This window comes from Malus sylvestris, chromosome 11 (genome assembly GCF_916048215.2).
Source record: "Malus sylvestris chromosome 11, drMalSylv7.2, whole genome shotgun sequence".
Lineage (NCBI taxonomy): Eukaryota > Viridiplantae > Streptophyta > Magnoliopsida > Rosales > Rosaceae > Malus > Malus sylvestris.
Window position 1 is genome coordinate 30,669,242 of NC_062270.1, and position 25,550 is coordinate 30,694,791.

The window sequence follows — 25,550 nt, forward strand, 5'->3', positions numbered from 1 at the left end:
TTGTGTTTAAATTTAAAACTCCTATAGTTCTTTGCCCCATGAAGTTTATTTAATACAAATAAATATACTGTTACTTAGTATTACAATCTAGTGATATTCTTCTTCACTTGTGAGCGAGAAGTCTTAGGTCCGAATCATGTGATTAGCGAGTTCACAACCAATTTATTCCCCTAACCCCTTAGTGTGTAAAAGATAAATGAGGGGTGAGGAATTGCACTACGGTACACAATAGACTAGCCATTATAATTGATTTCAAACTCCTTATCCACGAGAGTCGAATCTAAGACTTTTCACTTACAAGTAAAGATGAATAATCATAGTTAGTGGTTGCCCCACAAAGTTAAACATTACATCTTATAATTTACAGATCAAGGAGCAAGGTGGAATAAGGTCCTCGTTCATGGGGTATAGCTAAGTTTATCCCTAAAAGTAAAATGTCATGAAAGAATTAAACCCAAATCGATTCAGTTAAATCCAAAGAATTAAAGTCAACCAAAAGCTTGAAGTGTCTGAAAAAGCTAACCTTAGCCAAGCACGAGCTTGAAATAAATCACTCGCGTTGAGTCCGTAGCTTGGCCAGGCTCATTTACACTCCAAGCATAACGGGCTTAAAAATGGCAAGGTAAATGGTAGTTCAATGGAAAGAAATGATATTGACAAGAAAGTGCAAACTAAATGTTGGAGGAATGGGGGTTGACAACAAATGCTAGTTGGATGACATTTTCTTTGTCCTCTTTGGCATGTAATATTTAAGAACAATGTGTCAAATATAAAATTTTGATATTATGACTTGCCTAAGAGCATTGGCATTTGCATTCGAGACTTCTTTAGAATTGAGTACCAAACCTGACTGCGCTTAAGCAACTGTGGATTTTTCATATCTATCTGTGCACTTGGAGTCTTGCTCTTGATCTCTCTTCCCCCTCCAAAGTATAATCTGCTCATCCTTGAACAAAAGAGGGATGCAAGGCGCTAGATCCTGAATATATAAAGTACAGAAGAAAAAAAAATTAACAAGAATGGGTTAGAGACCCCTAAGTACCACCAAACTGTCTAAGCTTAACCAATAAACACCGTACCCTTAATTTTACGCCTATCCTTTTGCAATCGCTGGTACCAACATGCGTGCAGTCTTGTCTCACTACCTCTTCAGTATTGAAGGCCTCCCTAACTCTATCCACAACATTCACTTACACACCATTTCTAGCTGCATAAGAAAAGGTTTTGCTAAGTGACCACGAAATTTTTCCACATCCCATTTACTATTATAAACAACAAAGGAATGCAGACATCATCCAAAACATCCAACAATCAAAATTCACTTCCTAAGTTCCCTTATTTTAAGATAAGACACTTACTAAGTTTCATTAGAGGTGGACAATTTAGTCCTCTGTTTCTTAACTCCTTCGTTTCTTCAAATGTCAAACCGTCAGCAACATTCTTCACAAGCTTTGGATATATCGGAGGATACGGCTTCCAGAGCATTACAGGTATCACAGGTCGATTCTTCGGATCATAGTTTCTACCCCGATATAATATAAGGACATTAATGTGCCGGTAAATAATCTTCCCACCGCACTTGTCCTGCATATACACTACTATGCCCATCAGCCAACGACGGATCCACATAGGGACCTGGGAGGTCCCAGGACCCGTCGGCGATCCTAAATCACTGCTAGAAATTTTCCTGGGACCCCTCGTACTCAATCATGAGGTCTTTGCAAGTTGTAGGTTGTAGGTTGCAGGTTGCAGTGGCTGTCTTCTTCTCGGAGAAGATGACCGCGCACGGAGAAGAAAGAAAATAGGGATCCTTCCAGCCTCTCTCCTCCTTGCTTCTGCCATGGTCTCATCCATCGATGCCACCCACTTCTCCTCCAACCTTTCTCTGTCGTCTGGCGGGGCAGTACATAAGCCCAAATTTCCCCAAATTATTTCAACCACCTTAGTAATTTTTCTTATGGGTGAAATTTCCTACATAAGGTTAGTAAGATGGATATGATCTGTCATGGGTTGGTGAAATTTGGGGATGGAGCTGCCATGGGGAGGGAGGCGGTTGGTGGAGGTATAGCAGCTGTGTTCTTAGTGAGAGAGAAAGTGAATGTTTGGAAACTAGTAAAAGAGAAAAATGGTGTGTTTGGTTAGAAAGATAGTGGGAGTTTGGGGAGAGTTTTATTTGACCAGTGTTTTAAACTTAGTGGTCCATATTAGATAATCAATAACTTAGGTACTCCCTAGTAACTTATGAAACCTATGATTTTATAATTTGTAATATTGTTTTGCATATGATTTTTGAATGAAATGTATTATATTGAAATTTTCAATGTTGTTTTTGTCTATAAATCTTTTGACCTTTATTATTGGGACCTCCTAAGTTTAAAATCCTGGATCCGCCACTGCCATCAGCTAATAATTTCCGAACAACGAAACTCAACCTATGATTCATTTACGGAGCCTGAGTTAAGTTCAAACCTCAAGGTGGAAGCAAACATTGTCCATGTCAATAGTTGGCACTCCCAAACACTTGATCCTCACCGCCTCGGCTCGCTTCCAATGGTTGTGGATATCATCTAACATGTTATGTGTAACTCCTCCCTTTCCTGATACAAAAATTTCTCATCCAAGTCAATGACTACAAAGCTTAAAACATATATAACCAGTTACATTTAATACTATAAAATGCCTGAACAATTTCAGAATCCTATACCCTAAAGCCAAAAACCCTTACCCATACTGATTTGCCGAGAACAATCACTATGACGGTAGCGTTCCACCAGCTCCGCCGCTTCCTCCTCCGTTAGTGGGTCTCCGAGAACCCGTTTTCTCTCCTCCGCGACCCCGGTCCAAGTCCACTTCTTGCTGGGCCGGTGCAACAGTGCCCGTCCATTTCCGATCAAGCCTACCGGGCCCAAAAGGAGAGAACTTGAAGGACTCTCGGTAAGCAATAGGTTCGACCGCTGGGTTGGTCTCCGAATACGAATAGCTGAAGTCGAAGGGCAGGTCCGATTTGAGAGGCCGGGACGGGTCATTCTTCGGGTCCGGAGCTTTAGACTGAGTCAAGTTCTTTTTGGGCTTTGGGGGTTTGGAAACCGGAGAGAACGGAGGGTCGTATTCGTATGGGTCGTCAGAGAGAGTCTGGGTGAGAAGGCGGGAGATGGAGAGGAATGGTTTGATTGGGTCTAGGGTTAGGGTTAGGGTTTTGTGAGGTGAGTGACGCCCTGAGAGTTGCTTCAGCAATGCAGCAGAGTTCAGTTCGGTTTGGATGCTTGTTTGCTCCCTAAATCCGCCATGGTCCTTGCGGGCCAGCCGGGAATTTACTTCACATACGAGAAAGATTGGTAGGTGCGGGTGTGCCACTACTAGATTCCGCTAGTAGACAAGATCTGAATGATTGAGGTTGCGCATGAGTTTGACTTCGAACCAAGAGATTGTGCTATTGAATGGGAGTTACTCAAATTAAGGTTATTTGTTTGCCTTAAAAATAAGGACTTTACTTATATGGAGAGATAAAACAATATGTAAATGATAAGGTTGCTTGGAAATATAAATGACAGAGGAAAATGACAGAGGAAAGTGACTAATATATTGCAGATTACTTGTAGATTAAATGACTGAAAGAGGGTTGCACATAAAAGCTACAAATCAGATCGATACTATAAGTGAGTAGCAAAGCTAATAAATAAGAAAAACAAAGGATGCTTGGCTAAAAATAAATGTCTACAAGGAAGCTGATGAGCTAATTTGAGTAGAGTTTTGATTGGTTGTTTTGAGTGTCCATAATCCTTGTGTTTGAGCTCATTTAAATAGAGATCTGGAGGAAACCCTCCTGTTGAAGACACTGCATCTGCCCGAAAGAAACTTGGGCAGTTTGTATTTCACTTGCCAACTTGCATGGAGAAATAATATTAAAAGGGAAACTTGTACCTCCACCACATGCTTTTATCATATGTTTTCCCACTTGTAATAAACTAACATTTAAAATAAGTAAGTTGGCTTCTTTCACATGTTCCTTGTCGGAAAGCTCTCAGGGTGCATTCTCATCCACTTGCATGAAAAAGCATGCATTTGTCTTGATTAAACAATTCTTTTGGCAAACCTCCACCACAAAAACAAATGGGAAAAACAATATTATAGTGTCAAACTCATCCACTTGATAGCTAAATATCTTCCAAGTTAGTATTCTTATCCTCCAAATGCCATATTTTACCGAAATTGCCCAAATAAGTAAAAATGGGTATATTTTGAGTACAAACAGTGCCCCCCAAGTTTTACAAATTTGAGCAAAGTTTGTGAAACTTACAACTCCAATAAGCTCCTCCAGAAGATTGATGATATAGCAGGCATAAGAGACATGTGAGCATGAAGAACACTTGATCACAAATTGAAACTTTGTTTGCTATGACTTCCCAAAAGCCTTGGAGACTCCAGTGCTGCTAGAAAGGAAGAGGCACGTCTACCTCTTCGGTCCTTCTGTCGTTGATAAACTTGGCAAGATGAGCAAGGCAATTGGTAGTGCAACTAGCATTGGAAAGAATGTTTCTGTCTAGCTTGTATTCCTTCTTGTGGATACCAAAAAACATGGGAGCAACCTCACTGGTTACATAGATAATAAACTGGACAAATGCCCGAAGTCTGGCAAGTTGGAAAACACAGAAAAAGATAGAGAAGAGAGAAACTTGGGCAACTTTTCTTTTTATTGTTCTTTTTCTATTTTGCCTCTATTCATATATATAATATATAATATATATATATATACATATACATATATGTATATATATACGTGACCTTTGGTAGACAAAAACTGAGGGAGAGACAGGAAGAAAGAGAAAGAGAAAGAAAGAAGAGAGAAAAGAAAAAAAGGAGAGAGAAAGAAATAATAAAAAAGTAAAAAGAAAGAGAGAGAGAAGCACCTTTCGGGCAAAAACAAAAGAGACAAAAGAGAGAGAAAGGTCTTTTCGGGCAAATTGCAAAAGAGCAACCCTATTTTTTATCTTTTCTTCTTTTATTTACTTACATATTATATAATATAATATACTATACTATAAATATATATAAAAAGCCCTTTCGGGCAACACTTTTATTATATATAATATATTATATAATACTATATATCTAGCCCTTTTCGGGCAATACTTTTATAAAATATATTATAATACTATATAAATATGTATATATATATATATATATATATATATTTAGCCCAACATATAATATATATAGCCTTTTCCGGCAGAGGATAACAGAAAGACACGAGAGCAAGAAAAGGAAAGAGAGAAAAGAGAAAAAGAAAGGAAAAGAAAGGAAAGCTCACTTCGGGCAAAGAGGAACAACAAAAATGAGCCTTATTCGGGCATATTCGGGCATATTGGATGAAACCCCTTCATTGCCCAAATGTTATTTTTCTCTCAACACTCAAATCTTTTCCTCTTTTTAAAATTGAGTGTAGAGAGATCAAATCCACCATTTAAATTGGTCATGCTATGTAGCTTGGGAACCATAGGAGGTGGTCATTCATGTTTGATCCCGAGTTTTGCCCTCCTTGAGATCTCAATATGGATAACTGCTTGTGTTGGCGGGGATGAGTGTATGAGCTTTTTTCTTCTTCTTCGGGCTCCACATGAGGTGTGGGCTTGAGCTCCCCGAGCGTTGGTGTTTGGCTTACAATGGCTTGATCTTCTACAACCATATTCATTTTCATGGATTTTTCATTGGGTGGGGCCATTGTTTGGCCTTCATCAATGTGTATGATTTGTTCTTCCTTGGTTGTAGTAGGGTGAATGTGCTTTGTAGAAGGGATTTGACACATTTGATCTATCAACTTTTGTCAAAGTTTCTCCAAAAGTTGTATAGCTTTCCTCCACCCTTTTAAAACACTTAGTCACCTCTTCACCATATTCGATGCTTGCCACATGGAGTTTGGACACCTTCTCTAATTTGCCCACATCCTCTTTGTAGAGCTTTTCATCCGGATGATCATGAGTTAACATCTCATATATTGGCTCTATGTACTCATTGGAAGCATTTTGATACTCAAAGTCATTGGTTGACCTATCATAGTATTCAAAAGTGTGATTGTCTTCAAAAGAATAATAACCTTCATCATAGCCATAAGTTGGCCAATCTTCAAGATTATTATTTATTTGATGGCCATGAGTTGGCCAACAATCATATTCCATGGGACTTAAGTATTCTTCAGCCATGTACCCATAAGTTAGCAACTCATAGGTTGGCTCTATGTGATAGCCATAGCTTGGGCGCTCTTCCACACCATCATCCTCCGAAAAAGTAGAAACATCATGAACATAAGGATTGTTCATGATCTAACTTCATATAAGGATCCCATTGGGCGTGCCAAAATATGTTTGCTCCCTAAATCCGCCATTGTCCTTGCGGGCAAGTTGGAGATTTACTTCACATACGAGATTGGTGGGTGCGAGCGTGTCACTACTAGATTCCGCTAGTAGACATGATCTGAATGATTGGGGTTGCGCATGAGTTTGACTTCGAACCAAGAGATTGTGCCATTGAGTGGGAGTTACTCAAATTAAGGTTCTTTGTTTGCCTTAAAAATAAGGACTTTACTTATATGGAGAGATAGAACAATATGTAAATGATAAGGTTGCTTGGAAATATAAATGACAGAGGAAAGTGACTAATATATTGCAGATTACTTGTAGATTAAATGACTGAAAGAGGGTTGTACATAAAAGCTACAAATCAGATCGATACTACAAGTGAGTAGCAGAGCTAATAAACAAGAAAAGCAAAGGATGCTTGGCTAAAAATAAATGTCTACAAGGAAGCTGATGAGCTAATTTGAGTAGAGTTTTGATTGGTTGTTTTAAGTGTCCATAATCCTTGTGTTTGGGCTCCTTTAAATAGAGATCTGGAGGAAACCCTCCCGCTGAAGACACTGCATCTGCCCGAAAGAAACTTGGGCAGTTTGTATTTCACTTGCCAACTTGCATAGAGAAATAATATTAAAAGGGAAACTTGCACCTCCACCACATGTTTTCATCACATGTTTTCCTACTTGTAATAAACTAACATTTAAAAGAAGCAAGTTGGCTTCTTTCACATGTTCCTTGTCGGAAAGCTCTCAGGGTGCATTCTCATCCACTTGCATGAAAAAGCATGCATTTGTCTTGATTAAACAATTCTTTTGGCAAACCTCCACCACCAAAACAAATGGGAAAAACAATATTATAGTGTCAAACCCATCCACTTGATAACTAAATATATTCCAAGTTAGTCTTCTTACTCATTAATCCTCCAAATGCCATATTTTACCGAAATTGCCCAAATAAGTAAAAATAGGTATATTTTGAGGACAAACAATGCTAACTCGGACTGGGTGTGTTGATTATTGACTCAAACATGTAGTCAAAGTCCAATTCTTTGGGCTACTTTGTGGTAATGGGAGGCAAGCAACATTTGTGCCTAATTTGTGCCTAATTTGTGCCTAACTCTTTTGACTTAATGGTAGGCCTTTGGCCATTGATGTCTTTGAGAAGCTTTTCTTTGGCTATAAAAGGAGAGCAAGGTGCAGCTCATAAGCATGGAGGAGAGACAAGAGGAGAACAAGGAAGAGAGAAAAATAGTAAGAAGCCATTCGGTATAGAGAAGAATTTTCTCAAATTGTCTTGCTTTGTATTTTTTGTTTTCTCTTCCTATTGTAAGTGTGAGAGCTTGGGTTATTCGAGTCTTTGGGAAATTGAGTGATAAACACTATTGTATGTTCTCATTGATTATAGTGGAATACTCCGTCGTCTCCAAACTGGATGTAGGCATTGCCGAACCAGTATAAATCTTGGTGTTCTTGTTGGTGTTGTTTTTTTATTCTGTTCTATTTTACTTTTTCACTTACTATTCACTTACAGTTGAATGCCGCTTCCGCACAACAAGTGGTATCAGAGCCCAGTTCCGTGAATAGTGTTGGCGCTACAGTTCCGTGAACAGTGAATTGCTACAGTATATGTGAACAGTATTGTACCTGTGAACAGTGCCATATTTGTGAATAGTGCTGAGTAGATGGCTGGAGATAAAGATGAATCTGTAAAGAAGGGGTCAACATCGTCTTCATCCAATAGACATCCAACCACTACTACAAGGTTAGAGGTTGATAAATTCAATGGCTCTAATAATTTTGGTATGTGGCAATGTGAAGTTATGGATGTGTTGTATCAACAAGAGTTGGATATGGTTCTGGAAGATAAACCAGAAGATATTGATGACATGCAGTGGACGCGAATTAATCTTCATGCTTGTGCTGCTATTCGATCATTCCTTGATAAGGAGTTGAAATACCCGTATATAAAGGAAACTTCTGCTAAGGAGTTATGGACGAAATTGGAGGAGAAGTATATGACCAAGAGCGCAGAAAATCGTCTCTTTTTGAGGAAGCGACTCTTCCGATTTCAGTATCGTCCAGGTATCTCTATGCATGAACACCTCAATGATTATAATAAAATACTTGCTGATTTAGCAAACCTTGATGTGAAAATTCCTGACGAGGACAAGGCACTATGTTTGTTAAATTCATTGCTTGATGATTATGATCATTTGACAACTACTCTGTTATATGGAAAATCCGAGGTGAAACTTGATGAGGTGTCTGCAGCATTGGTGAATCATGAGTGTCGTAAGAAGGAACTGAAGACTCACAATTCACAAACCGAGGCATTTGTTGCAAGGGGTCGAACAGAGGAAAGAAAATTTGGAAAGCGGGGAAAATCTCGTTCAAAGTCACGAGGGAAGTTTCCTGCTAAAGATGAATGTGCTTTTTGTCGCCAAAAAGGTCATTGGAAGAAAGATTGCCCCAAATTGAAGAACAAAGAGAAGGAGAAAGAGGGTTCTGAAGCAAATATTGCAAAATCTGGAGATGATGATTTCGAGTTTGCTTTGGCTAGTTCATATGCTGATGGTCACTCAAATGAGTGGATTTTGGATTCAGGTTGCACCTATCATATGTGTTCCATTCGGGAATGGTTTTCTAATTTCGAGGAGCTGGATGGTGGAGTTGTTTTGATGGGTAATAATAATGCCTGCAAAACACAAGGGATAGGCAAAATCTGTTTGAAGATGCATGATGGAACAGTCAGAGAATTAAGTGATGTTAGGTATGTACCAGATATGAAGAAAAATCTCATCTCACTCGGTGCATTGGAATCCAAGGGTCTCAAGATCACCATGGAGGGTGGAGTTCTTAAAGCTGTGTACGGGGCACTGGTGGTGATGAAAGGTACAAGACGAAATAACTTGTATTTCTTGCAGAGGAGTACAGTTACTGGTGGAGCAGCTGTCACCGAAGCTGCTGACGCAGATAGCCCAGACACCACGAGGTTATGGCATATGCGTCTTGGGCATGCTGGTGAAAAAGCGTTGCAAGGATTGGTGAAGCAAGGCTTATTGAAAGGTGCAAAGGCATGCAAATTGGAATTTTGTGAGCATTGTGTGTTGGGTAAGCAAACTAGAGTAAAATTTGGCACTGCTATTCACCACACTAAAGGCATTCTTGATTATGTTCACACTGATGTTTGGGGACCTTCCAAGAATGCATCTTGGGGAGGTAGCCATTATTTTGTCTCCTTTGTTGATGACTTCTCTAGAAGAATATGGGTGTACACCATGAAGCGTAAAGATGAAGTCTTGAAGATATTCCTGAAGTGGAAAAAGATGATTGAAACGCAAAGCGGTCGAAAGATCAAGACTCTCAGATCAGACAATGGGGGTGAATATAAGTCTGATCCTTTCTTGAAAGTTTGTCAAGATGAGGGTATTGTGAGGCACTTCACGGTTAGGGAGACACCGCAACAGAATGGGGTGGCGGAGCGCATGAACCGTACTTTGCTTGAGAAAGTTCGGTGTATGTTGTCTAATGCTGGATTAGGCAAGGCATTTTGGGCTGAGGCAATTACTTATGCAAGCCATCTCATTAATCGATTGCCAGCTGCTACGAACGAGGGCAAAACGCCCATGGAGGTATGGTCTGGTAAACCTTGTACTGATTACAAGTTTTTACACATATTTGGTTGTCCTGCTTACTATTATGTCAGAGAAAGCAAGTTGGATCCAAGAGCAAAGAAAGCTCTATTTATGGGCTTTAGCACTGGCGTGAAGGGATACCGACTCTGGTGTCCAGATGAGAAGAAATTTGTTGTAAGCAGAGATGTGACTTTTGATGAGGCTGCTATGGTTAATCAGAACAAGTATGAAGGTGAAACTGAAGCGACCAAGACCATGAGTAGCTCAAAGCAAGTGGAGTTACTGAAGACTCCAGTTGTTCTAGTAAGGTCCGATGTTACAACCACTAGTCCTACAGTTAATTCTGAGGATGAGGACGAGGATGATGAAGAGGAAGCACTTACCCAAGAGCCTCCACAGCAACAAGACTATATTGCAACCAGAAGATCGAGAAGGGAAATTCGAAAGCCTACTCGATTTACTGATATTGTGGCATATGCACTTCTTGTTATTGAAGATGATATTCCATCCGCCTACAAAGAAGCTGTCATGAGTTCAGAGTGCGAGTTGTGGAAGAAATCTATGGATGAGGAGATGAAATCTCTTCATAAAAATGAGACTTGGAATCTGGTACAGTTACCAAAGGGGAAGAAAGCAATTGGTTGTAAATGGGTGTATGCCAAAAAGATGGAATCTTTGGGAAAAGACAATGTAAGATTCAAAGCCAGATTGGTAGCTAAAGGCTACGCTCAGAAGGAAGGCATTGACTACAATGAGGTATTTTCTCCTGTAGTAAAACATTCTTCTATTCGTATTCTGTTGGCTTTGGTTGTGCAGTTTGACCTTGAGTTGGCCCAACTTGATGTCAAGACTGCGTTCTTACATGGTGATTTGGAGGAAGAGATTTATATGTCTCAACCAAAAGGTTTTAAGGTTGCTGGAAAGGAAAATTGGGTTTGCAAATTGGAAAATTCATTGTATGGCTTGAAGCAGTCTCCAAGACAATGGTACAAGCGATTTGATCGATTTATGATCGGGCAGAAGTACACAAGAAGTCACTATGACCATTGTGTATACTTTCGCAAACTACAAGATGGAACCTTCATTTATCTGCTTTTATATGTTGATGATATGCTTATAGCATGTAAGAGCAAAGTGGAGATTACAAGGTTGAAGACTCAACTAAGTAATGAATTTGAGATGAAGGACTTGGGAGAAGCTCGGAAGATACTAGGTATGGAAATTGAAAGAGATAGAGCGAAGGGCAAGATTAGTCTGTGTCAGAAGCAGTATTTGAAGAAGGTACTACAACGTTTCAAGATGAATGAAAATTCAAAACCGGTTAGTACACCTCTTGCCTCTCATTTCAAACTTAGCGCTTCTATGTCTCCTAAAACTGTTGAAGAGAGTCAGTACATGGCTCAAATTCCTTATGCAAATGTTGTTGGTAGTTTGATGTATGTTATGGTGTGTACTAGGCCTGATATTTCACAAGCTCTTAGTATTGTCAGTAGATATATGCATAATCCAGGAAAAGGGCATTGGTAAGCTGTGAAATGGATTCTACGGTATATTCTGGGTACTGTGGATGTTGGTTTATTGTTCCAGCAGGATAAAGTTACTGGTCAATGTGTTGTTGGATATGTGGATTCTGATTACGCAGGTGATTTGGACAAGCGTAGGTCCACTACTGGTTTTGTATTCACTATTGCTGGAGGTCCAGTAAGTTAGAGGTCGATTCTGCAATCTACAGTTGCTTTGTCGACTACTGAGGCAGAATACATGGCTGTGACAGAAGCTATAAAGGAAGCCATCTGGCTTCAAGGCTTGCTTGATGACTTAGGGGTTCAACAAGACCATGTGGATGTTCATTGCGACAGTCAGAGTGCTATTCATTTAGCAAAGAATCAAGTTCATCATGCACGTACGAAACACATTGACGTGAGGTTCCATTTTGTTCGTGAGATTATTGACGAGGGAGATATTCTTCTTCAGAAGATTGGGACCGCTGACAATCCTGCGAATATGTTAACGAAGCCAGTTTCGCTGCACAAGTTTAAGCACTGCTTAGACTTGATTGGCATTTGTAAAATTTGTTGATTGCCTCATGGGGGGTTGGGAGACGACTATTAGGAGTTCTACTTAGAGGGTTTGAGCCAAGGTGGAGATTGTTGATTATTGACTCAAACATGTAGTCAAAGTCCAATTCTTTGGGCTACTTTGTGGTAATGGGAGGCAAACAACATTTGTGCCTAATTTGTGCCTAATTTGTGCCTAACTCTTTTGACTTGATGGTAGGCCTTTGGCCATTGATGTCTTTGAGAAGCTTTTCTTTGGCTATAAAAGGAGAGCAAGGTGCAGCTCATAAGCATGGAGGAGAGACAAGAGGAGAACAAGGAAGAGAGAAAAATAGTAAGAAGCCATTCGGCATAGAGAAGAATTTTCTCAAATTGTCTTGCTTTGTATTTTTTGTTTTCTCTTCCTATTGTAAGTGTGAGAGCTTGGGTTATTCGAGTCTTTGGGAAATTGAGTGATAAACACTATTGTATGTTCTCATTGATTATAATGGAATACTCCGTCGTCTCCAAACTGGATGTAGGCATTGCCGAACCAGTATAAATCTTGGTGTTCTTGTTGGTGTTGTTTTTTTATTCTGTTCTGTTTTACTTTTTCACTTACTATTCACTTACAGTTGAATGCCGCTTCCGCACAACAGGGTGTGTTGAAGAAATGGGCATAACAGTAATTTGCGTGTTGTAATGGAGGGATAATATCGTAATTGCGACGGCCACAGTTAAAAGAAATCCAAATGTAGTATCAAAACCAATGTTGATACATCTTCGTCGTGGAGAAAAATGTATCAGCACATGTTGTCGAAGATGTCGTTTTGATATGCTACATTATAAATACTCCAGGTATGCAACAAACGTCCGTTCTAATTTTGATTCAACATTCCCGACTACTCAAAACAAAAATGTATCAACATGTTACCCATACATTTTCGACAAGCACAGCACAACCGTTTGTCATTATGGCTTACCAGTTGGATTTTGACAAACCGAGCATAAATAATTGAAAAGAGTACGCAAAAATTCATGGTTTTCAATTTCATTGATATCCATGAAACATGGTTTTACACAAACAGGTTCCTTGAAACACAAACCGAGCACCTCCAATGGCTTTCATCGTCAGGTTTCAGGATGATGTTGAAATTGTGTGCAAGAGAAATCGAGGACAAAACTAACCCGGCGAGACATTGCTTAATCTCTCTTCTTTGCATCGTATCTGGTCCTCGACCATAGACCTGAAAACATCCAAGAGGTTGTCCAGCCCCTCAGGGCTGTCCCCTACTGCCTTGAGTGCATACACAATGCTCTCAATGGTGGAGAGAAATCCCGGCTTCGGCTGAAGCCTCACTTCACTGTACAAGCTCATCTTGTCCACATTCAACTTCAAGTGCGGCAAGAGTTTCAACCAGGGGTTTTCCCCATACATTCTCTTTGCCTTTGACCATGTTCCATCCAAAACAATCAGATTCTTCACCTTAATATCCATCGCCTCAAGGTCCCCGACACTGACTGCTTCTTCAGATGGAAATAAGAGTACAGATCCAGGAGGAATCTCTACCTCAAACTCCACATACTCATCCAACTCCACACTTCCCTTCACCGGCTGCTTTTGCAACTTCCGTACAACAAACCCCTCTGCTAGTGCACCACGCGCATCTGCGATGTCTAAAATCGTATCAAATTTCAGATCCTTGCAACAAGTTTGTGGCATCCAATTATGCGAAAGTGAGCTAATGACGCCATGCTTACCAATGGTAGCAGTTATAACAGGATCACCATTACCCATTTCGATACCTTCAACCGCATCAAAACCTACATCAGAATCCCCGGATAATGCATCCAACGCAGTAGAAGCAGAAACCTCATCGACATTGCATTGCCCATCTACGTGCCTACCATCAGTGAAATCTGCACTACTGAATTCATGTTCTTTCTCCAAAAAATCTACATCCCCTATTCGGTTTTGCGAACTACTCATATCACCTAAATCACTACCAAAATTGCATTTCTCACTATCAGTCAAACTACTATTGTTTTTCTCTTCTGCCAAATTTGCAGATAACCCAAATCCCAACTTTCCCACATTTTCTTCCCCTGGGCTGAACCCATCACAATACTCAAAACCCAGCTTCTGGGTCTCTCTACTTTCAACAACTTCATCAAAACCTAAACTTTTCAAACCATTCCGGTCCGAACCCATTTGAGAAACCGATTCCGGCGGCCGGATAACGAACCGGGATTCAAAATTCACATCAGAAACAGTAACTAAACTGAGATTCTTGAGGCCTAATCTAGCAATTCTAGCGGAATTAAGTGGGTGGTTCTTTTCTAAGCTGTGTTGAAGAATGGTCACACTTACAGTGTTATGGAGCCCCGGGTTCTGAATCCGAGTGCAGAGGCAGAGCCGGACCGGTTTGGAGCACGATGGGCAAATGGGTCGTTTGGAAGCGGCCTGAGTAGTCACCATTTTTAGGGTTTGAGGAAGAAAGCAAGGGTTTTGGAGTAGTGAGCAGAGATTGTTGTTTCGGGTCCGAGAACCGAACCAGCGTCTATGTGTTCGAGTAGCCATGGTAGAAAAAGAAAACAAAGGTGATAAGACGACGAGTAGCCTAATGTTTTACAAGACGACGTCTCGTTTTATATATGATTATATAAAGTTATTTGCCGATTTATCCCTAAACTTTCACCTAACTTTCGATTTACTCCCTAAACTTTTAAATTGGAAAATCAAAGATTTAAACTAATTTTTTGGCCGGTTTCCCTCTTGTCGTTAGTTTTCCGTATATTCTATCCAAATTAACGTTAACTTTTATCATGTGCATACCATGCAACTCTCCTTTGAAAATAAAAACATCACTTCGCTAGACATTTAGACACAAAAACTATAGAATCACACAGATTTGCACAAGTCAACATTTTAGAAATCTAGGATTTTCAATTATTTTAAAGAACGAAGCGATCGAACTACCCTCACATGTTGTGCACATATTTTTATATAACGGAAATTTAGATAGAATGAATGAAAAACTAGGAAATCAATCAAAAAAATTAATTTAAATCCATATTTTCTAATTAAAAAGTTTAGATAAAAAATCGAAAGCTAAGTGAAGGTTAGGGAGAAATTCGGCAGTTTAGTCAAAGTTGTTAGGATAAAAGACTGTTTACTATCCTCATGTTTTGTGGTTTTCAACATTTAGTACATCAAGTTTTTTTCGTCTCAGATTCATACCTAAAGTGTAAATTTTGGGACAGTCTCATACATCCGTTAGTCAAACTGTTAAATTTACCGTTAATTGTAACGTGGCGCTATGATTGGACGCCACTTGTCATCCACCTTTTTTTTTTCTTCTTCCTTCTTCTTCCTTCTCCTGCAACTTTTTTTTTTCTTCCTCCTTCTCCTTCTTCCTTCCTCCTTCCTTCCCCTTTTTCTCCTTCTTCCTTCTTCTTCCTTCTCCTTCTCCTTCTCCTTCTTCTTCTTCCTTCTCCTTCTCCTTTTTCTTCTTCTTCCTCCGAATCTGGGGAATTTTTTTTTCTTTTTTTTTCTTTTTTCTTTTTTCTTCTTCTTCCTCCTTCCTCTTTCTTCTTCTTCTTCTTCCTCCGACTGTAACTTCTTCTCTTTTTTTTTCTTCCTCCTTCTCCTTCTTCCTTCCTCTTCTTCTTCTTCTTCCTCCAAATTTGGGGAAGATGAAGGTTTTTTTTTTTTTTTCTTCCTTTTTCTTCTCCTTCTTCCTTCCCCTTCTTCTTCTTCTTCCTTCTTCTTCCTCCAAATCTGGGGAAGATGAAGATTTTTTTTTTCTTCTTTCTTCTTCTTCCTCCTCCTTCCTCATTCTTCTTTTTCTTCTTCCTCCGACTGCAACTTTTTTTTTCTTCCTTCCTCCTTCTTCCTTCCCCTTCTTCTCCTTCATCCTTCTTCTTCATCTTCATCTTCTTCCTTCTTCTTCCTCCAAATCTGGGGAAGATGAAGATTTTTTTTTTCTTCTTTCTTCTTCTTCCTCCTCCTTCCTCATTCTTCTTTTTCTTCTTCCTCCGACTACAACTTTTTTTTTTCTTCCTTCCCCTTCTTCTCCTTCTTCCTTCTTCTTCATCTTCCTCAAAAAAAAAAAAAACCCTTCATCTTTCCCAGATTTAAGGAAGAAGAAAAAGAAGAAGAAGAAGGGAAAGGAAGAAGGAGGAAGAAAGAAGGAGACGGAGGGAGAAAAAAAAAAAGGTTGCAGTTGGAGGAAGAAGAAGAAGAAGAAGAAGAAGAAGAAGAAAGAAGAAGAAAGGAGGAAAAATGAGGAATAAGAAGAAAGAAGAAAAAAGAAAAAAAAAAAAAAAAAAAAACTTCCCCAAATTCGGAGGAAGAAGAAGAAGAAGAAGAAGGAGAAGAGAAGGAAGAAGGAGAAGAAGGGGAAGGAAGAAGGAGGAAGGAGGAAGGAAGAAGGAGAATGAGGAAGAAAAAAAAATTGCAGAAGAAAAGAAGAAAGGAGAAAAAAAAAATGTGGATGACACGTGGCGTCCAGTTATGGCGTCACGTCATAATTAACGATAAATTTAACAGTTTGACTAATGGATATATGAGACTATCCCAAAATTTACACGTTGGTATGAATCTAAAACAAAAATATACTAAATATTGAAAATCATAAACCATGAGGGTGGTAAACGTCTTTTACCCAACTTATATTAGAGTATTAGAGGCATGAGCTTTCCACGCGCCAATACTGACGACAAACACAAAAGTCTCTGCCTGTGAAAAAAAGATCTTTGATTCGTGAGGGATAAAGATAAACCAGTGTGGTTTTTTCCCCGAGAATCTGAGAGTTTTCCCGGAAACCCAGTTGGAGAAGATGCACGATTTTTGCTTCACGATCCCTTACGGGTTGGTGCTGATTGGCGGAGGAGTTTTTGGATATTTCAAGAAGGGGAGCACGGCTTCTTTGGCTGGGGGCGCGGGCATCGGATTGCTCCTCACTCTTGCTGGATATATCAGTCTCAAAGCCTTCGAGAAGAAGAAGAACTCGTATCCTGCTTTGATTCTCGAAACGGGTACGATTTATTGGTTTTTTTTATTTTTTTATTTTTATTTTTAGTTTTAATGGTGTGGATCCCAGATTTGAAATGATACTTTACTGAGATCATAGGAAGTTAAAAGGGGAAATAAGTAAAAAGAAAAAACCAAATCAGAATCCGGATCTTTGTTTGTTGAGATAAAAACATCATGGGATCACAAAGTAGGTAACTTTTATGTAGTTTATTTATTTGATTGCAGTAACTTTGCAGATGTTTATGTTTGAAAGCTGACTTCTTTTTTGAGGTTGTTTTGTTCCCTCTAGTAATCTGGATTCTGGAGGCGTTGTGTTTGTTTCCCGTTAAAACTGTTTCTAGGTTTGTAGTTTTAGCTTCGGTTTCTGTTTGTCGTTATGGAGAAGAACTTACATACAACTCATAGGCTAAGGTAACGGTATCCCGAATCAGTCACGCTATGCCGTGTGAGCAAGTTAAACACATGGTGACTGGTGATAGGCTTGGGATATCGTCACCTTAGAGTAATGCTAGAAATGCCAATGTAAAAATCCCAAAGCTTTGGTTCTCCACTGATGTCGAAGTACGCTATTTCTTTATGTCTAGGCTCATTCCAAGCAAGGTTTATTTATGTCATAGAACTAAACAGTTATGCCTTGGTCAATGCAATATGATTCGACCATGGTACGGCAATTTGAACGAAGTGGTTTTAGGTGTAATGTGCTCAGTGATCGCCTATCAAAATTTCAAGAATTTTAAGAATTGAAGAGATTAAGAAAGATGGTTTTGTATAAGGTCGCATTCGTTGTTTTTCTAGTCCTTTTTTCTGTTTTCATGTTCTGCTTCTGTTACATTGATGCTCAATCTGTGTGAGTCGTTGTTTTGGAACTAATTGATGCGCCTTGTAACAGTTTGTGCTGCCCTACTTACGTGGGTCATGGGACAGCGCTATCTGCATACTTTTAAGATCATGCCAGCTGGTGTTGTTGCCGGTATCAGGTGAGTTCAGATTAAATCTGCCTTTTTATGTGTTTCTCATTCTTCAGTTTGCTGGATTTTTATCTATCAATTATTTACTAGTGCACAGGAGCGTTTCCAAATTTTGTGTGTCATCAGTCTGTCAGGTGTTAGAAGTAACCTTATGCATCCGGTATGACTTTTATTTGTTGCATATGACTTCTTTCCTTCATTGACTCCCTTGTTTTTTATTTCCAACGAGTAAATTCCATTCCTGATGCGTGAATATCTTATTTTCGTCCCTAGCTGGCATTAGCATAGAGTAAATGAACAAATGTACCTTTTTAATTTACTGGGATTAATCAGTTTGTGCACTGGAGGCATGTGGAACATGTGTCGATGTGGTCAGTGGTTTGTGGATAGTTAGTTCTTTCAAAGATTAGCAGATGTTATATATGGTTGTCTTTCGAGAATGGCCTACCTATAGCCCTTCAAATTTTATCGACGTCACTTTTTGGTGACACTTGACTCAGTTGAATTTTCATCCAAATTCAAATCACACACTTGGATATCATATTTTCCGGTCAATCCACCCAATCATGTGTCCCCCCACTCACTGAACGAGTGAAGCTCTCCTGAATCATATTTTCTGTTGAAACTGTTTTAGCGCTGTACAATCAGTGCTATCGGAATATCATACTTGAATGATTAACCTTTTTCTGTCTTCCCGCATTCTCTGCTATCTGTAGTCTCTGCAGAATAGGAGGGGTAAAAGAAGTCGATTAGGAAATGGGAGAGTAATGAGAGCTGGAGTGGAATCTAATTCTCAATCCTGTAACCCTGTTATACGATTGGGCATAAAGGAGGGAAGGCGATGCGCCTCTATCAGATTATAAAGTCACATGTGGTTATCGTTTTGCAGTAATCGTATAGCGTTTCTATCATTGTCATGAATCCTAATTGTGGACTCTAATTTACCTATGATTAAAACCTTTAATTGGAGATCCTAACAGTTTCAATTATTCATAGATCTTCCTTTGTAACAGGATATATTCGAAGTTTTTGACTCTAAACTACTCCATTTTGTTGCAGCGTTGTCATGACTGGATTTTATGTGTACAAAATTGCAACGGGTGGAAACCATATTCCGGCCAAGACCAAGTAATGGTATTTGAGGACTTACTGCCAAAACTTATAAGCTGACATATTTAAATTACACCCTTCCACTTCCACATGCCCATATTTGATGTTACCAAGCTGTTTGTCAATCCAATATCACTAGATACTGTGCTATCAGGTGTGTCAGTGTGTGTACAAAACGAAAGACTCGTCTGAAATTTGTCGAAATCTTGTTTCATTCATTGCCTCGTCCTTTGTTTACCGTACTTTTAATCGAATCAAGTGTAATAGACCCTTTGATTTCTTTGTTTAGCCAACTCTTGTTTAATGGTCGAGGGGAACAGGCTTCAGTGCATGGGATTATAACCCTAGTTTCTCATGAATTGAGGTAAAATTCTGCTTGTTCGAAAACAGGAATTAGATGGATGCAAGACATTATTTCAATGGGAACCTCAAATGAGTCCTAATTTTACTTGGGCCTCGTTTGGTGCTGAGGATTGAATTAGATTCACTGTATGGATTAGCCATGAAGGAAACTTTTCTCTTCCACCGTAGTAGGATTGGAAGCAGTCCCTTTGGCCGTACTCTTTAAGGAATCAGCCTAGATTCTGTAAACCATTGTTTGACATTAACTAAACTCGTCCTTTGCCTCGCGCATGCCAACTTATGGTTGGAAAAACACAACTCTCTTGCAAATTCTACTATGCTCTGGTGTATAATATACACCTAATGAACAAAAGGGTGGATGTGCGGCCAAGAATCTAAAGAGCAAGGGCGGCTAAGGACCCGATGAATACAATACAGTGGTGCATACTGCAAGACCTTTGCACTCTTTGCACAATGTCATCTCTTCTCATTAAATACTTGTTCCAACAATGTTGTGGCTCCCAATTACAGAGAAGAAGAAAAAACACATTCTGGAAAATGAAGAGCTGACCCTTTTGCATTAAAATTCGTAGTCCATTTATCATCTACATTGTACAACAATTGGAAAACTTAAGACTGCTTACCCGACAGATGAACATATTTACAGCTTCCCCATCTTTCATGCCTACGTATCCAACCGTAAAATTATGCTAAAATCAACAGAAACGTGAATAACTTCGACCATGGGTGTAACAAATGTAAACGCAACAAAGTCAGGACTTAGCAATTCTGCAACCGGGAGTACTTGGGGGGCAGTGATGGGCACCTTTCGTTCATATGGGGGTACGTTTCCATGGTGTTGTATAAGGGTAATTCCATTCGATACTTCCCTTTAATTTGACAGAAAGGAAGCTTCACCGTGTCACCATCATTGCACCACTTTGGCAGGCGGCTTGAATTATTTTCAAAGAACTTGAGCATGTAAGCATCTTTTATCTGCATTAATGACAGAAAAAAAAGGTATAATTAATACGAATCAACATATAAATTCCTTATGAGACAACTTCGTTACAAAGTAACAGAATCGAGAAATACTTTCTGATCAAGAGCTACATTAATCTAACAATTTCCTTGTTTATTTTGTAATTGTTACAACACTATCCAGTTATTAAGTAGAAACATTACTACTTCATCAATTCATGTTGAAGAGGAAACAAAAGATATTTGTCATTCATCTTGTGTCTCCCCAGAACTAGTATCAATTCTCCCCCTTTCGAGATTGTGCTTTAATTTTGGAGATGATGCAAAAAGGTGGCCCGGTTATTCAAAGCAAACAGATTAAATTTTGTTCACTATAAACTCACCGTAAATTCAGTGACCTGTATAGAGCTTGCAATTGGACCAAACAGTCCTGCCTCCTTATACATTTCAAGAATGAAGGCCACACACGATGTTGACTTCCCATCACTGTATTCCCAATCATCCTGTTCGGGAATTGTCAGCAGTTGGTCAAAAGATGATCCTCTCTTTTCAACTTCAACTAGAATATCCGGAAAAGTAAGGTTCTGCATGAAATACAAAGGGTACATCAGAAACTCAAATGGATATTAATGACTCAACGATATTGATTAAAAAATGAAAATCTTGACCAATTGATATTGCACGTTCAAACACCTGTGTTCCAAGTCTCTTGTTCAAGGCTTCATTCCACATGTTCGCAGCATATGCAGGCTGTATTTGATTCCAAACAGTCATAACAGATGCAACCTGCATAACCATAAAGCTAACGATCAGGAAAATGTTTAAGGTTTAAGAAAACTTATTGAAGCTCACAGAAGCATCAGCAGAGAGAGGGAGAGTTGCCTCACAAATCACTTTGAACCTAAACAAAGCATTTCTTTATATCTTCTGTTCCAGTGAAAGAACCCACTACTTATAACCCTATTGGAAATGTTTTAGTTAGAAGGAATTTCTACCTTTATCCTCATCATAGACCCCTTTTAGTCCACTATGAAACAGTCATATTATTTCTGCATCAGCACTATGATATACATACCCATCATGTTTATAGAGTTGTTGTGTGTAAGCCAGAAGTTAATGATCATAAATAGAAAGATTGGGGTAAAGCACCTAATAGTTAGCTTTTCACGTCCCCTATTGAATCCCAGGCCTCAACCCATACAGGTAACAGAAACTACCAAGTTCAATAATAACTAAACCAGAACTAAATAATCAAACAGAAATACTAAGGGAAGTAGTTACGATTGTAGCATTTACTAATACTGTAAACTTAGCCACATAATGAAATATTAAATGTAGTAAAGATATGATACCACGTGAGCATCCAAAGGGGGTGGATAGTTGTCTTCTATAGTATCTATCCAGCTGAATATCAAGTTATGAAAACCATAAGGTTGACCTTCCATGCTCCTTGCATACTCCCAGGCAGCAGTCTCATTGAACTTAGCTCGTATATCAGGATGCAAGGGAAGCAATGCAATATGGGGATTGGAATCATCTTTATTTAGCTCAAATTCCCACCATTCATCCCATGGAAGCACAGCAATAATATCTTCCCCCTAGAATATGGAAGGAAAAAGCACCTTCAGCATTAACTTCTTGAGAAGCACCACTTTTAACATTAACAGCAGATTGTATTATATAGAATACTAGAAGAAAAATACTAAAACTTTAAAAATAAAAAAGGTTGACCTGCAAATTCCTGTGCATTAATTGGAAATGAACCTCCAAACCAAAGCCTTATTCTTGAGCGAGAGAATGTGCCACTAGGCCCAAGGTAAAAAAAAGGTCGTACCCAGTGCACAAGGCTCCCGCTTTACGCAGGGTCTGGGAGAGGTGAATGTTGGCTAGCCTTACCCCCATTTATGGAGAGGCTGCTCCCAAGTCTCGAACCCGAGACCTACCGCTCATGGGCGAAGGCACTAGGCCCAAGGTAAAACAGAGGTATAATACGATATTATATTTTACAAACTTGTACTCACCTTCTCATTTTCGTGTCCTGATTCACCAACCCATAGCTTTCCTTCAGAATCCTTTAAACAAACAGCAGAATGACCAGCATAAGCTCCACTCACCCACTTTTCTAGAGTCTCAAATCCACCCCACCGTCCACGAATCTTAGATATTGCTAGGAAATCTCCAGAGTGAATATCATCAATGCTAATATTTGTTACCCAAGGTTGAGGACGCTGATCAAAGGAAGCACCCATGTGCTTCTCAAGAAACCCAATATTAGAGTTCTCACCCCATCCGGTATTCGTAAACAAGGGGAAGACATCCCACAACGCTTGAAGGGTGCCTAACATCCCTGCTTGCATAAGGAAAATAGAAACTCCCCTGTTTTTCACCTGAAAAGGTAAGATTAAAGACCAAATTAATCCCAACTTTTCTTTTCAAAACAAATCAAAATATCAAATAATAACTGAATACTAGAAAGTGGCAACTCACATATTCAAACTCATCTTTTCCTTGCCACTCTTTAAACTCAAGTGTATGCTCCCGAGACAGTAAATAGTAATCCCATGTGACAGTGTATGGAGTTGCAAAGACGTAAATATCCATACACGTCCAACTGTGAGGCTTACTAACCTGCGCACAAACAGATTCAGTTTTTAATCGTTATAATACAAATCAAGTATTTTCTCTACTTTAGTAATCAAAGAATAATAAGAAGTTCAAGTTCATAAATATGAAATTAATGACACCTATATCGACACACCTGATAGGCTGATACCTATTACCTGAACATTCCAAAAAATTAAGCCAACATGAAATGTTTTGGATCATAAAACCCAAAAAACAATCTAAAGAAATACAAGAAGCTCAACTCAAAAATGTAATTAACACCTCAGGTCCGTTTGAGAATCATTTCAGTTTTCAGTTTTCAACTTTTAAATTTTAGTTTCTAGTTTCAGTTTTCATTTATACAGTGAAAATGAAACCGAAAACTGCAATCGAAATGGTTATCAAACGGCCCTTACCATCCAACTTCCCCAACTCTGATATTCTAGAATATCCAATAAACTTACCAATTGATTCAACCTAAGAAAAAACCAACAGCAGTAAACCCACAAGCCTAAGCTCCCACTAAACAGTCAACAACTCCAATAACTCACAAACCCAATTATCCAAATGTATACTAATTTACCTACAAAAAACATCTAAAATCCCTAAGAAAAACCACAAGTTAGTCATTTTCGAAACAAGAAAGTAGAAACCCTCTTAAAAAAATCAAATTTAATGTCCTGGTAACCAAAACTTCAAATTTCCACAAACCCAGCTAAAGAATCTCAATACCCAATCATCCAAATACTCAAAAACTACAAATTTCCAAAAACCCAACTCCAAAATGTAATTTAATAAAAGCCCAAAAATTGATCCGAGACCTTGAGATGAAGAGTTCCGCCGCCAAATTCGCTACCAGTCTTGTTGTGGAACTCCATCCAAGCTGTGTTCAGGTAAAAACACGCGCCTTTCCACTCGAAACTGTCGTTCGGAGACGACGCCGAGCCGACGAAGGTGGGCAGGAGATCGACCGCGCCGTGCAGAGAGTTGAGGATTGGCCATGAAATCTGTCTGGGCAAGAGAGGAAGGACGTCGCGGGGGTGAAATGGTAATTTGACGGAGTGCACGGAGAGAAAAGTAAGGATGGTTACAGCGGCTGCGAACAGTAGAGAGGGAGAGGAAGCCATGGCTCTCTCTCTCTGTTAGAGGAGAGAGATCCCTGAGGTAGTTGAACCTGAACCCGTTCCGTTTGAGAGAGAAACGGTTTCTACACATTGATTTCGTATCACCATTTCCAACGACCAGTTTGTTTTGTTTTTATATTTATTTTGTCCTTTTTGATAGATTGTTTACCTATGCCCTCTATTTTAATCTAACTTTATCTCCTATAACTCAAAATTACCATTTTATTTTCTAAAACTCAAAATTTATCTATTTTGATTTGTGGATTTTCTCTTCTCTCTGAAATTTATAAGTCGCCTCTTAAAACATATGTCGAATTGAATGCCCATTGCTCCAATTATGTTAAAGTTAATGGACCATTGCTACAATTTACTCTATGTTCATTTGAATTGGACATGAATATGAACCATTATGTGGTGATATTACGAATCATATATGAGTTTCGAACCTTAAATATGTGTTTCCAAAATTATTATAAATTCAAAATATTATGAGTTTCCAAGCCACTCCAAGTCCGCCTATAATCCAGGCGAGGACACCAAACGTGTCGAAAAAGTGATATTACTTAAATTGGGTTCTACTGAGCTTATACAAACCATCTTAAGTAAATTCGTGCAATTAAAATGATGTTGTGAATAGGGTTGTCTTCTTTCTCGTGCGAGGCCAGCCCTGCGACAAAATATTTCTAAATTCCAGCTTTTACATATAAGTCTGCATTGCTCCCGTCCATCCTCGTCCAAACCCGCCTAACTCCGCCTAAAAATTGGGGGCCCTTCCGAAGTGGGGCCCTAGGCCGGCGCCTACTCCGGCTACCATTAGGGTCGGCTCTGCTTATACTAGTGCCCTAACTAAATTTGTATATTAATTTGCTATTGAGCTGCGATTAAGAAGAATGAAACATGAAATGCTCAAGTTCCAAAACATGAAATATTGTGGCTTGAATTGAATGTAATACATTTTACTTTTGTATTCCTATTCTTTCTGGTTGTTTATGATAATATCAATTGACGAGCAGATTTTATATTATATATTTAATCTTATTCTTAGTATATTTTGTTTATTATTTTCGAAGAATTTTGATATTTTAAATTGTATTTTCATATAGGACTTTCCACTTCCTTTGGAGAAAAACGTGTTCAAATAGATGAATTTTGGAGTAATTCTAGTTAAAGGATGTTTGTGAGTCGATTAGCTTGATCGTGTCAAAATATCAAATTTTTCCACCAAGCGATTATTTTCTGGCAATAGAATAAAGGAGTAGTGCGTGACGCTGGAAAAGTGACGTTTTGGGCTTGATTGCAAGTTTTGGAGCCCAAGATGACCTATTTTGGATTCAATCCCTTCTGGAGATGTGTTTAGAATGTTTCG

At 39.0% G+C, this 25,550-nt stretch overlaps 3 protein-coding genes, 1 long non-coding RNA gene and 1 pseudogene across 7 annotated transcripts; 2 read left to right on the forward strand and 3 right to left on the reverse strand.

Moving 5' to 3' along the window:
* Window positions 1–694: 694 nt before the first annotated feature.
* LOC126588185 (CRS2-associated factor 2, mitochondrial-like) lies at window positions 695–12,786 on the reverse strand (annotated as a pseudogene).
* A 256-nt stretch (window positions 12,787–13,042) lies between these two features.
* Window positions 13,043–14,634, reverse strand: LOC126588176 (uncharacterized). Its single transcript, XM_050253244.1, has one exon. It carries the CDS (start codon window positions 14,596–14,598, stop codon window positions 13,201–13,203), a length of 1,398 nt encoding a protein of 465 aa, XP_050109201.1. The 5' UTR covers window positions 14,599–14,634; the 3' UTR covers window positions 13,043–13,200.
* A 2,073-nt stretch (window positions 14,635–16,707) lies between these two features.
* LOC126588181 (protein FATTY ACID EXPORT 6-like) lies at window positions 16,708–19,351 on the forward strand. 4 transcript variants are annotated; one of them, XM_050253248.1, is made up of 4 exons: window positions 16,708–17,057; window positions 17,945–18,032; window positions 18,114–18,183; window positions 19,083–19,351. In XM_050253248.1, exons 1-4 carry the CDS (start codon window positions 16,859–16,861, stop codon window positions 19,191–19,193), a joined length of 468 nt encoding a protein of 155 aa, XP_050109205.1. In that variant the 5' UTR covers window positions 16,708–16,858; the 3' UTR covers window positions 19,194–19,351. The 4 variants fall into 4 exon arrangements, with proteins under 4 accessions (XP_050109205.1, XP_050109206.1, XP_050109208.1 ...); XM_050253249.1 differs by having other exon boundaries at window positions 18,121–18,183; XM_050253251.1 differs by lacking the exons at window positions 18,114–18,183; window positions 19,083–19,351 and adding an exon at window positions 18,749–19,063 and having other exon boundaries at window positions 16,709–17,057.
* Window positions 19,352–19,920: 569 nt separating this feature from the next.
* LOC126588173 (uncharacterized) lies at window positions 19,921–24,289 on the reverse strand. The gene is made up of 7 exons (XM_050253241.1): window positions 23,882–24,289; window positions 22,944–23,084; window positions 22,478–22,843; window positions 21,809–22,054; window positions 21,150–21,242; window positions 20,840–21,040; window positions 19,921–20,471 (listed from the first exon to the last, which is right to left on the reverse strand). The coding sequence occupies exons 1-7, from the start codon at window positions 24,185–24,187 to the stop codon at window positions 20,256–20,258; spliced, it is 1,569 nt and encodes a 522-aa protein (XP_050109198.1). The 5' UTR covers window positions 24,188–24,289; the 3' UTR covers window positions 19,921–20,255.
* Window positions 22,139–22,515, forward strand: LOC126588186 (uncharacterized). The gene is made up of 2 exons (XR_007611354.1): window positions 22,139–22,272; window positions 22,429–22,515. It is a non-coding gene; the product is annotated as an uncharacterized LOC126588186 (long non-coding RNA).
* Window positions 24,290–25,550: the final 1,261 nt, after the last annotated feature.